The 13,389-nt window shown below is 42.0% G+C and overlaps 1 protein-coding gene across 2 annotated transcripts in view; it reads left to right on the plus strand.

The window, feature by feature from the left end:
* The window catches only part of cpt1ab (carnitine palmitoyltransferase 1Ab (liver)), a 55,586-nt gene that overhangs the window by 6,443 nt on the left and 35,754 nt on the right, over window positions 1-13,389 (plus strand). For both annotated transcript variants that reach the window (XM_070442907.1, XM_023984710.2), the window contains exons 2-3: window positions 8,970-9,134; window positions 11,922-12,064. In XM_070442907.1, coding sequence (XP_070299008.1) covers window positions 8,994-9,134; window positions 11,922-12,064 — 284 coding nt within the window. In that variant the 5' untranslated portion in view covers window positions 8,970-8,993. The remainder of the gene's footprint in view (window positions 1-8,969; window positions 9,135-11,921; window positions 12,065-13,389) is intronic.

A 13,389-nucleotide genomic window follows, 5' to 3' on the forward strand; every position in this document is an offset into this window, starting at 1 on the left:
TCCTCTCACCGCTCTCCTCAAGGGTGGTCCCCGTAGGCTGGTGTGGAGTCCAGCATCTGACGAGGCCTTCGGTATCCTTAAGGAACGTTTCACCGTTTCACACCCAGATCCCACAATATCCTTTGTGGTGGAGGTGGATGCTTCAGAGGTGGGCGTGGAGGCAGTTTTGTCTCAACGACAAGGTAATCCACAAAAATTGTATCCGTGCATATTACTTTAAGAAACTGTCCCCTACAGAGAGGAATTACGACGTCGGCGATTGAGAGCTCCTGGCGGTGAAGTGCCATTAGAGGAGTGGAGACACTGGCTGGAGGGCACCAAGGACTCATTCGTCATCCTCACCGACCATCGGAACCTGTACATGCAGACAGCGAGGAGGCTGAATCTGCGCCAAGCAAGGTGGGGCCTATTATTTACAAGATTTGACTTCACGCTGACCTATCGCCCAGGCTCAAACAACACCAAAGCCGATGTCCCATCTCTACGATGCGGGAGAGGATCCTGTCCAGAGTGCACCCATAATCCCTACCTCTCAAGTTGTAGCCCCTGTGGTCTGGGACGTAGATGTTGACATTCGCCAGGCTCTGGAGAGGGAGCCTGCACCCACTAACTGTCCTCCTGAGCGCATCTACATTCCCACGGGGATAAGGGATCGGCTGCTGACCTGGGCACATACAGCTGTAGTCGCTGGACATCCAGGTATTTCTCGTATTTCTCGTACTACTCAATCTATCTCTGAGAAGTAATGGTGGCCTACCTTGGCGCAGGACATTATTCGCTACGTCAACTCCTGTTCCGTTTATGCTCAAACCAATCTCCCCCTGCACGCTCCAGCATGGCCACTTCTTCCCCTTCCCATGCCTCAGTATCCCTGGGCTCATCTATGCATTGACTTTGTCACTAATCTTGCCTCTGACGGTTTCACCACCATTTTGGTCGTTGTGGATAGATGGATTTTCCAAATCCTGTTTCATTCCTCTCTCTGTTCTCCCTTCTGCTCTCCATGTTGCTGAGGCACTATTTCAGCAGGTCTTCTGACATTATGGACTGCCGGAGGACATTGTCTCCGAACGTGGCCCCCAATTTACATTACGGGTATGGAGAGCCTTGGTGGAGAAGCTCGGGGTCACTGTCAGCCTCACTTCCGGGTATAGGCCTCAGTCTAATGGGCAGGTGGAGGGGATGAACCAGGAGCTGGGGAGGTTTCTGAAGAGTCACTGCCAGGACCGGCAGGGAGAGTGGGCCTGATTTCTTCCATGGGCGGAGTACGCCCAGAATTCGTTAATTCACTCCTCCACCGGGCTGGGATCTTTTATTTCATCTCATGAAACATGGGACCAACATTTGATCTTGCTTTTATATTTTTGTTCAGTGTAGCTTTAAAAAAATGACTAGAATTGCAGTAGTGCTGGGTGGTATACCATATTTTACGATATACCGGTATTGATGCATGGACCGGTTAGGGTTTTTACATGACCTATTTACATTTTTACCCCTCTTCTCCCCAATTTCTTGATATCCTATTGGTAGTTACGCTCTTGTCCCATCACAGTTTTCAGCTGTGCTAACGTATAATTGCAAAAGGGTTTTATAATAATCAATTAGCCTTTTAAAATGATAAACTTGGATTAGCTAACACAATGTGCCATTGGAACACAGGAGTGATAGTTGCTGATAATGGGCCTCTGTACGCCTATGTAGATATTCCATAAAAAATCTGCCGTTTCCAGCTACAATAGTCATTTACAACATTAACAATGTCTATACTGTATTGCTGATCAATTAGATTTTCTTCAAAAACAAGGTCATTTCTAAGTGACCCCAAACTGTATGTATGTGCCCATCTCAGTGAACTAGTCCATTGTGGATTAAACTTATCTTATAAAAAACAATCAATCAATTATAATCACTAGTTACCTACACATGGTTGATGATATTACTAGTTTATCTAGCGTGTCCTGCGTTGCATATAATCGATGCGGTGGCATTCGCGAAAAAGGACTGTCGTTGCTCCAACGTGTACCTAACCATAAACATCAATGCCTTTCTTAAAATCAATACACAGGTATATATTTTMAAACCTGCATATTTAGTTAATATTGCTTGCCAACATTAATTTATTTTAACTAGGAAAAATAGTGTCACTTCTCTTGCAACAGAGTCAGGGTATATGCAGCAGTTTGGGCCGCCTAGCTCATTGCAAACTGTGTGAAGACTACTTCTTCCTAACAAACACAACCAACTTCGCCAAACGGGGGATGATTTAACAAAAGCTCATTTGCGAAAAAAGCACAATCGTTGCACGACGGTCCCTAACCATAAACATTAATGCCTTTCTTAAAATCAATACACAGAAGTATATATTTTTAAACCTGCATATTTAGCTAAAAGAAATCCAGGTTAGCAGGCAATATTAACCAGGTGAAATTGTGTCACTTCTCTTGCGCTCATTGCACGCAGAGTCAGGGTATGTGCAACAGTTTGGGCCGCCTGGCTCGTTGCGAACTAATTTGCCAGAATTTTACGTAGATTATGACATAATATTGAAGGTTGTGCAATGTAACAGGAATATTTAGATTTATGGATGCCACCCGTCAGATAAATATGGAACGGTTCCGTATTTCACTGAAAGAATAAACGTTTTGTTTCGAGATGATAGTTTCCGGATTCGACCATATTAATGACCTAAGGCTCGTATTTCTGTGTGTTATGTGTGTTATTATGTTATAATTAAGTCTATGATTTGATAGAGCAGTCTGACACGAGCGATGCTAGGCACCAGCAGGCTCGTAAGCATTCATTCAAACAGCACTTTCGTGCGTTTTGCCAGCAGCTCGTCGCTGTGCTTCAAGCATTGCCCTGTTTATGACTTCAAGCCTATCAACTCCCGAGATTAGGCTGGTGTAACCGATGTGAAATGGCTAGCTAGTTAGCGGGGTGAGCGCTAATAGCGTTTCAAACGTCACTCGCTCTGAGACTTGGAGTAGTTGTTCCCCTTGCTCTGCATGGGTAACGCTGCTCGAGGGTGGCTGTTGTCGACGTGTTCCTGGTTCGAGCCCAGGTAGGAGTGAGGAGAGGGACGGAAGCTATACTGTTACACTGGCAATACTAAAGTGCCTATAAGAACATCCAATAGTCAAAGGTATATGAAATACAAATGGTACAGAGAGAAATAGTCCTATAATTCCTATAACTACAACCTAAAACTTCTTACCTGGGAATATTGAAGACTCATGTTAAAAGGAATCACCAGCTTTCATATGTTCTCATGTTCTGAGCAAGGAACTTAAACGTTAGCTTTCTTACATGGCACATATTGCACTTTTACTTTCTTCTCCAACACTTTGTTTTTGCATTATTTAAACCAAATTAAACACGTTTCATTATTTATTTGAGGCTAAATTGATTGTATTGATGTATTATATTAAGTTAAAATAAGTGTTCATTTAGTATTGTTGTAATTGTCATTATTACAAATAAAATTTAAAAAATCGTCCGATTAATCGGTATCGGCTTTTTTTGGTCGTCCAATAATCGGTATCGGTATCGACGTTGAAAAAATCATAATCGGTCGACCTCTAATGTCACCTATTCTTAATCGTGTGTCTTCTGAGATCTCTTTTGTTCAAGGCATGATTCACATCAGACAATGCTTCTTGTGAATAGCAAACTCTCATTTTGTACGTTTTTTTTTTTTATAGGGTAGGGCAGCTTTAAACAACATCTCCAATCTCGTCTCATTGATTGGACTCCAGGTTAGCTGACTCCAATTAGCTTTTGGAGAAGTCATTAGCCACAGGGTTCGCATACTTTTTTCAACCCTCACTGTGAATGTTTAAATTATGTTTTCAATATAGACAAGAAAAATACAATAATTTGTGTGTTATTAGTTCAAGCAGACTGTGTTTGTCTGTTGTGACTTAGATGAAGATCTGATCTAATTTTATGACCAATTTATGCAGAAATCCGGGTAATTCCAAAGGGTTCACATACTTTTTCTTGCCACTGTATATACGACAAACCCAGAGATCTGTCGTTGTAGATAATATTGTAAAACATACTCCACCAATACATTTTTGGATAAAAGTTTCACGGCCATGTTAACTGATATATAATGCATAATACCTCTGTAGAACCTTAGGCCTTACCTGGGTAATGATCTATGCGATTCACAGGTAATAATTAAATGCCTTGGGCCTTGAGTGAACCTGTAAGGAAATGTGATGGTAAAACTTTACATTGTAAAACTACTCAATCATTTACCAACCAGACTACAAATGAACTGGCATACCTAGTTTTATTAGGCCTGCTTCTCCTTCTAATTGTACTACTGAGTAGGCTAGTAGTAGGTTTAAACTGCTTCGGGTTAAGGCGTAGACCTACTCTATAAAATGAGATGGAGTTCTATCTAGTGAAATGAGATGTGCCTTCACATACAGTGCATTTGGAAAGTATTCAGACACATTGACTTTTCCCCCCCAAAAAATTAAGTTACAGCCTTTTTCTAAATTGATTAAATAGCTTTTTTTCTCATCAATCTACACACAATACCCTATAATATCAAATAAACTTTTTATTTTTTTATTTTTGCAAATTTATAAAAAAATGATAACTGTACCATCTACATAAGTATTCAGATCCTTTACTCAGTACTTTGTTGAAGCACCTTTGGCAGCGATTACAGCCTCGAGTCTTCTTGAGTATGACGCTACAAGCTTGGCACACCGGTATTTTTCGAGTTTCTCCCATTCCTCTCTGCAGATCCTCTCAAGCTCTGTCAGGGTGGATGGGGAACGTTGCTGCACAGCTATTTTCAGGTCTCTCCAGAGATGTTAGCTCGGGTTCAAGTCCGGGCTCTGGCTGGGCCACTCAAGGATGTTCAGAGACTTGTCCCGAAGCCACTCCTGCGTTGTCTTGGCTGTGTGGTTAGGGTCATTGTCCTGATGGAAGGTGAACCTTCGCCCCAGTCTGAGGTCTTGAGCGCTCTGGAGCAGGTTTTCATCAAGGATCTCTCTGTACTTTGTTCTGTTCATCTTTCCCTCCATCCTGACTAGTCTCCCAGTCCCTGCTGCTGAAAAACACCCCCACATCATGATGCTGCTACCACCATGCTTCACCGTAGGGATGGTGCCAGGTTTCACCCAGACATGACACTTGGCATTTAGGCCAAAGAGTTCAATCTTGGTTTTATTAGACCATAGAATCTTGTTTCTCATGGTCTGAGAGTCTTTAAGTGCCTTTTGACAAACTCCAAGGGGGCTGTCATGTGCCTTTTACTGAGGAATGGCTTCTGTCTGGCCACTCTACCATAAAGGCCTGATTGGTGGAGTGCTGCAGAGATGGTTGTCCTTTTGGAAGGTTCTCCCCATCTCCACAGAGGAAGTCTAGAGCTCTTTCAGAGCCCTGACCAAGGCCCTTCTCCCCCGATTGCTCAGTTTGGCCAGGRGGCCAGCTATAGGAAGAGTCTTCGTGGTTCCAAACCTCCTCCATTTAAGAATGATGGAGGCCACTGTGTTATTTTTTATTTAACTAGGCAAGTCAGTTCAGAACAATTCTTATTTACCGCCCTATGGGACTCCCAATCACGGTCAGTTGTGATACAGCCTGGTTTCAAACCAGGGTATCTGTAGTGCAGTGCCTTAGACCATTGCGCCACTTGGGACCTTCAATGCTGCAGAAATGTTTTGGTACCCTTCCCCAGCTCTGTGCCTCGACACAATCCTGTCTCGGACCTCTATGGACAATTCCTTCAACCTCATGGCTTGGTGTTTGCTCTGACATGCACTGTCAAATGTGGGACCTTCTATAGACAGGTGTGTYCCTTTCTGAATCATGTCCCATCAATTGAATTTACTACAAGTGGACTCCATTCAAGTTGTAGAAACATCTCAAGGATGATCAATGGAAACAGGATGAACCTGAGCTATATTTCAAGTCTCATAGCAAAGGGTCTGAATACTTATGTAAATAAGGTATTTCTTTTTTCTATTTCTAATAAATGTGCAACATTTTCTAAACCTGATCGCGTTGTCATTATGGGGTATTGTGTGTAGATTGGTAAGGAATTTGAATGTATTTAGTCCATTTTTAGAATAAGGCTGTAATGTAACAAAATGTGGAAAAAGTCAAGGGGTCTGATTACTTTCCAAAGGCACTGTAGTCCTCTAGACTGAGATTCCACCTCTTGTTGGGGATTAAAAAGAGTGAGGCTGTGTCTCAAATGTCACCCTATTCCCTAGTGTGCACTTCTTTGACCATGGCCTACAGGGGTCTGATCAAAAGTAGTACATCAGGGTTCCCCAACTGACTGAGACTGAGATTCCACCCATGGGCAAATCAACTCAGAGTGATTTACGTTTTGGAAATGTGTTCCAAAGTGTTCCCACGCATCATAGAGAGTTCTCTCTGTAATTATTGGGACAAGGATGCATTTGTTGTTGTTTTGGCTCTGTACTCCAGCACTTTTGGATTTGCAAGGATAGAATGACTACGAGGTTGAAGTGCAGACTTTCAGTTTAKATTTTAGCGTATTTTTTATCCATATCGGGTGGACCGTTTAGACATTACAGCACTTTTTGTACATAGTCCCCCCATTTTAGGGGACCAAAGGTTCCATATCCCTAGCGCACAATGATTACATAAAGCTTGTGACTCTATTGAAATGAATGGTAAATCATGTATTGTGTCATTTTGGAGTCACTTTTATTGTAAATAAGAATAGGACATCTTGCTAAACACTTCTATAGTGTGGATGCTACCATGATTATGGACAGTCCTGAATTAATCGCGAATAATGATGAATGAGAAGGTTAGACGCAGAAATATCATACCCCCCATGACATTCTAAGCTTTCATCGTTGCATTAACAGGGGAGGTTAGCATTTGTTTGAGGGGGACTATGTACACAAAGTGCTCTAATGTCTTAACGCTTCACTTGGTATACCCTCACATTTTAAAGCTGACAGTCTGCACTTTGACGTCATAGTTTCATTGCGCATCCAAAGTGCTGGAGAACAGAGCCAAAAGCATCAAAAAAAGACTTACTGTCCCAATAATTACGGAGTGCACTGTATATGTGATGGTATACAAATGTAAGCAAGGTTTGAAATGATTGTTTTCGACATATTATGTCAGTTTGAGCTTCTTGTGGTCAATTTGCAGTCTACACATTATTTGTAATTATGTTTCAGCCTACTGACCATCCGCTCAAGAAAAATTGGCCCGCAGCTGAATCTAGCTGATCTCTGTACTACATTATATAGGAAATATGGTGCTATATGAGCCCTGGTCAAAAGTAGTGCACTTTATAGGYAATAAGGTGCCATTTTTGACGAAGACTCAGGAGTCCTGCCATACTTGGCACAGAGTGAGCTCCTTACATTATGTCCTACTCCATTTAATTATAGTTTAATCAAGGGACAAACAAACAGGGTTCTGGAATAGTAGGCTAGTCACCACTTAATGGAAACAGCCCGTCAATGTTTAATCCAATAAGCATAGCCTACCTCTATTCGGTGGGAGGCTTATTACCCTGGAATAGGTCCTATTTGTTTACATATTGGAATTTGGCTGACTGTTGAAGAATGTCCCCATTTAATTTCTAGGAAATAGGGAAAGAAGCAAAGTGTGAATGTTTCGGCAGTGCTGATGCACTTAGAATGGTCTGGGACTGGGTTATATAGCCTAATAAGTTGTATAGTCCAGACTCGTCAAGCTCTGTGTTTTCCTGAGAGAAGAGCTGAGTCGTGTTCATTTAGGCTCCAAGCGGAAGAAAACTGGGACTATCTGTACTTGTCCAATACAAAACACTCCTTTTCGTTTTCCATTGCAAAACTTTGAAATAGTTTTCTGTTGCATGCCATAATGAACAGGACCCTGTAGATTTGTATTTTCTGTTATTTCCCACCCCTCGTTGCAGAGCGCTGTAGGACCGATTATCATTAGCTGGAGATGGCATACGCGTTTATGAAATGCATATGGGTTATGAATGTGTTATGAAGTCTTTGTCTAGGTACCTTTTACTTTTAAATAACATTTTACAGTATTTTTTAAATCATTTTGAAATTAAACTGCACTTGTCTTTACGCTAAGCTAGCTACAAGTACAGAGATGAGACTGACCTTGAGACGATCTTTCCCTGACCATGTCCTGACCTCAGTAACAAAGGTCCCCCTTGTAAAACCCACTGGCTCCAGGTCATCTACAAGTCTCTGCTAGGTAAAGCCCCGCCTTATCTCAGCTCACTGGTCACCATAGCAGCACCCACCCGTAGCACGCGCTCCAGCAGGTATATCTCACTGGCCACCCCCAAAGCCAATTCTTCCTTTGGCCGCCTCTCCTTCCAGTTCTCTGCTGCCAATGACTGGAACGAACTGCCAATGACTGGAACGAATCTCTGAAGCTGGAGACTCTTACCTCCCTCACTAGCTTTAAGCACCAGCTGTCAGAGCAGCTCACAGATCACGGCACCTGTACATAGCTCATCTGTAAATAGCCCATCCAATCTACCTCATCCCCATTTACATAGATAATATAATATATATACATAAAGGTCCTTTGCACCCCAGTATCTCTACTTGCACATTCATCTTCTGCACACCCTACCATTCCAGTGTTTAATTGCTATATTGTAATTACTTCGCCACCATGGCCTATTTATTGCCTTACCTCTCTTATCCTACCTCATTTGCACATGCTGTTTATAGATTTTTCTGTATTATTGWTTGTATGTTTGTTCATTCCATGTGTAACTCTGTGTTGTATGTGTCGAACTGCTTTGCTTTATCTTGGCCAGGTCGCAGTTGCAAATGAGAACTTGTTCTCAACTAGCCTACCTGGTTAAATAAAGGTGAAATAAAATTAAAATAAATAAGAGGTCTTCTAACCTCAATGGTACTTTCAGGTTAAATAAAGGGGGAAAAGAACGAATCCTATCGATGTGTCATGTCCCCTCCTCCCTCTCTCCTCAGTGACCCTGTACAGCAGCAGCCACCATGGCAGAAGCTCACCAGGCCGTGGCCTTTCAGTTCACTGTCGGGCCTGATGGCATTGACATGCAGCTGTGCCACGAGGCACTGCGCCAGATATACCTCTCAGGCAAGCACTCCTGGAAGAAGAGGTTCATACGCTTCAAGGTGAGAGTGCGCAATTAACTAATTAGTCAATTCGGGCGAATCAGGGCTCAAGACTAACTTTTTCCCCAGGTGGGGAATGCAACTAACATTTTCTCAAAAATGTTGTCACGGCGTCATGTGATAAGAGAACATTTGTAATAATCTTATGAAGTCATTACAGTGCTACTGAGTTTGTGTAATTCAATAAAAAATATAAAAAATTGTTTCATCAAATATGTCCATGCAGGAATGCATGACACAATATATTTTGATGTGCAACCTAAACCAGTGATTGTCATGAATTGTGGGTTGACAATTAGTATTTTGTTGGTATATTTTACTCTCAAAATAGGGCCCATAAATTTTTTGAGATATTTTGTTCAGTAGAGATTGATATATTTTGTGTATTAATATCACATAGGCTAATTCACCATCTGAGGAAGTGGAAACTTAAAACSCATTACCTAGATCGCTAAATATAATATTCTGCTGGTTAGCAATGTAATTGATTCATTTAACAGTKAATTTAAGGTCCTAAAAAAACTTGGCAGCACACTACCCAATGATGTCTATATAGGCCTATGCAATCACCACGAATGGCAGATGCACGCTTCCCGCATTCCGTATACAGTATATCAATGCCATATGCTACCACTTCGGTAAAAAATGGTGCTATAACACTCAATATTGAGAGATGAGAAGAAAATGTAATCTATGGTACTTTTGGTAATTGATACTCGAATAACTTWAAAAAWAWATATATATATATATTCATATATAGTATAAAAATGTGATATCTGTGTCCATATTGACCATGAGTTTCTAGTGGATAGACCATATGGTTTAAGAGAAAATACACTAATTACTGAAAAAAACATCTAATTAACAATGGCATTATTTGAAATTAACTCTGCCACTCTTCCAACTATTGACTTTTTTCACAACTGCCACTAGTTTGGCGCCAAAACAAAGAAATAGTAAAATAAATTAAAGTGTGTAAAAAATAAATAATATAAAGGATATTTCATGCAGAAACCCTCATTAAGTATTAAACGCCAATGGTATTCTCTAAGTCGATGGTTTCTAATTAGATTTTTTTTTTTACAGCTTTGTCATTAGATTTTTTATTTTAAAATCATTTTGGATTATTTTATATATTTTACATGTGATGAGGCCACACAGAGGGCACGCAATAATTACAGACACCTCTGATAATCTGAAGTACCCAAAAGGGCCACTAGACGTCTTCTGATAAATTACATAAAATACTTGAAAGTTACCAAAATTCTGGTAGTTTACTGGTAAAATTCKGAAGTTTCCAGTAATATACCCTCCCTTTGCAACCCTCTGCTTACCTGTTCCTGAAAAAAAAAAAAACTTTTACAGAATAAGTCCGCATTCTAGGAGGCCACATTGCATTCAATATTGGGGAAAGGGGATACCTAGTCAGTTGCACAACTGAATGTATTCAACCAAAATMTATCTTCCGCATTTAACCCAGCCCCTCTGAATCTGAGAGGTCGGGAGGGCTGCCTTAATCTACGTCCACGTCATCACTGCCAAGGGAGAAGTTGTTGGGGGTTAACTGCCTTGTTCAAGGGCAGAACAGCAGATTTTTCAACCTTGCTGGCTCGGGAATTCGAACCAGCGTCCTTTCAGTTGCTGGCCCAACGCTCGTATTCGCTAGGCTAACTGCGAGAGGAAGTGAGAGTGGCTCGCTTGCCAGTGAAACAGGCAAAGAGACAGGGCAGACACTTCCATTGCAAGAATCAGGATATTGCACTTCACTGTTTGCTCAAACAACGCTTTTACCCGCTCAAAAAATGTAAAGTTTTGAGTCAAGTGATTAGCTAGAATTTGCAGCCTTCACTGATGCCACCAATTAGAAATGTAACTCGTACATCGCTGTCAAAGGGATGCAAAATGCGACTAAATGGTCACACCCTGGAGTCCTGGGCCTAATTAATCAATCACTCACCCACTCACTGATTGATGATTGATTGTGAGTGTCACTGACTGTAATGGGAGAAATTCAGCCGTGCAGCCATCACACTGCTCAGGAAGGAGACGCGTTCTGTCTCCTAGAGATGAATGTATTTTGGTGCAAAAAGTGCAAATCAATCCCAGAACAACAGCAAAGGACCTTGTGAAGATGCTGGAGGAAACAGGTACAAAGTATCTATATCCACAGTAAAACGTGTCCTATATCGACATAACCTGAAAGGCAGCTCAGCAAGGAAGAAGGCACTGCTCCAAAACCACCATAAAAAAGCCAGACTACAGTTTGCAACTGCACATGGGGACAAAGATCATACTTTTGGGGGAAATGTCCTCTGGTCTGATGAAACAAAAATAGAACTGMTTGGCCATAATGACCATCGTTATGTTTTGAGGAAAAAGGGGGAGGCTAGCAAGCCGAAGAACAACATCCCAACAGTGAAGCACGGGGGTGGCAGCATCATGTTGTGGGGATGCAAATAAATTCATAAAAAATCCTACAATGTGATTTCTGGAATTTTTTTTCTCATTTTGTCTGTCATAGTTGAAGTGTACCTATGATGAAAATTACAGGCCTCTCTCATCTTTTTAAGTGGGAGAACTTGCACAATTGGTGGCTGACTAAATACTTTTTTGCCCCACTGTATAGCACAAACAGATCTGGGACCGGGCTTCTTTTAACCAGGATATGCTTATACAGTAGTTCCCTTCGGCCCCAATGTAAATGTGATATTATGCCAATTAAATGCTCTTTGTTCTCCCCAACTCTACTGCCCTTTTTAATCCTGCATATATTCCTTCCCTCCATAGAACGGGGTCATGACAGGCGTGTACCCAGGCAGCCCGTCTGGGTTTTTGGTGGTGGTGGTGAGTTACATGTCGGGCACTAAATATGCCCAACTAGACCCCTCCCTGGGACTCATCACCAAACTGGGCACCCACATACCCATCAGGTAATTGTAGTGGTAGGGCACTACCATCTAATAATAACCCTGTCCATCATCCAGCTCACTGTGTCTGTTTTCAAGGACAGATGTCTCTGCATCACACTTTCTCAACCACCCCAGCTGTCAAAACTGGGTGAAATTATGTTACAACCAGAAACTAGTTCAAATTACGTTATTATGATGTAATTTCAACCATTTTTGCCCGCTTGGACTATGAACTCTATGAATCACCTATGTGTTATTATGCATTATGTATGCATTAATACATGTGTTTATTCATTTTTATGCACTATTTTTATGCACTGTTCAAGAAACATTAGTTATAACTGCAACCAGGTGAACGGAGTTCCTTACTAATTAGGGGTTTTAATTCACCAATCAAGTACAAGGGAGGAGCGAAAATACACGCAGACACTCGGCCTTCCATGGAATGAGTTTGACACGTGACCGTAACTGTGTTACAAAGCAGTAGAGTTAAACCAGAGAGGGAGGTCACTCAGGCCTCCCTCCACCGGCTCTTCATGCCATTACCTACATTTACATTTAAGTCATTTAGCAGACGCTCTTATCCAGAGCGACTTACAAATTGGTGCATTCACCTTATGATATCCAGTGGAACAACCACTTTACAATAGTGCATCTAACTATTTTAAGGGGGGGGGGGTTAGAAGGATTACTTTATCCTATCCTAGGTATTCCTTAAAGAGGTGGGGTTTCAGGTGTCTCCGGAAGGTGGTGATTGACCTGGCGTCGTGAGGGAGTTTGTTCCACCATTGGGGTGCCAGAGCAGCGAACAGTTTTGACTGGGCTGAGCGGGAACTGTACTTCCTCAGAGGTAGGGAGGCGAGCAGGCCAGAGGTGGATGAACGCAGTGCCCTTGTTTGGGTGTAGGGCCTGATCAGAGCCTGAAGGTACGGAGGTGCCGTTCCCCTCACAGCTCCGTAGGCAAGCACCATGGTCTTGTAGCGGATGCGAGCTTCAACTGGAAGCCAGTGGAGAGAGCGGAGGAGCGGGGTACCTAAACTGCCATGGATTAACAGGCCCATTAATTCTGGATTGGTTCTCTGGAAAGCTTTGGAATGGGTTGGAAGTCTTTTCCGCCCAACCCTGGTTCTGAAGAGCTATTTAGAGTGCAGGTTTTTACATTTTAATCCAGCATTATGCCTCTGATGGCTCAGTTGGTTGAAACATGGTGCTTAGAACACTAGATTTGTGTGTTTGAGTCCCACATGGTCCACATACTGAATATATTCTAACGCACACACACACAATTTAACAAATTAATGAATCGTCAGGAAACATGTGTGTTAGTCAGTGCTGAGCTAGCCATA

This window comes from Salvelinus sp. IW2-2015, linkage group LG4q.1:29 (assembly GCF_002910315.2).
Source record: "Salvelinus sp. IW2-2015 linkage group LG4q.1:29, ASM291031v2, whole genome shotgun sequence".
Taxonomy (NCBI): Eukaryota; Metazoa; Chordata; class Actinopteri; order Salmoniformes; family Salmonidae; genus Salvelinus; species Salvelinus sp. IW2-2015.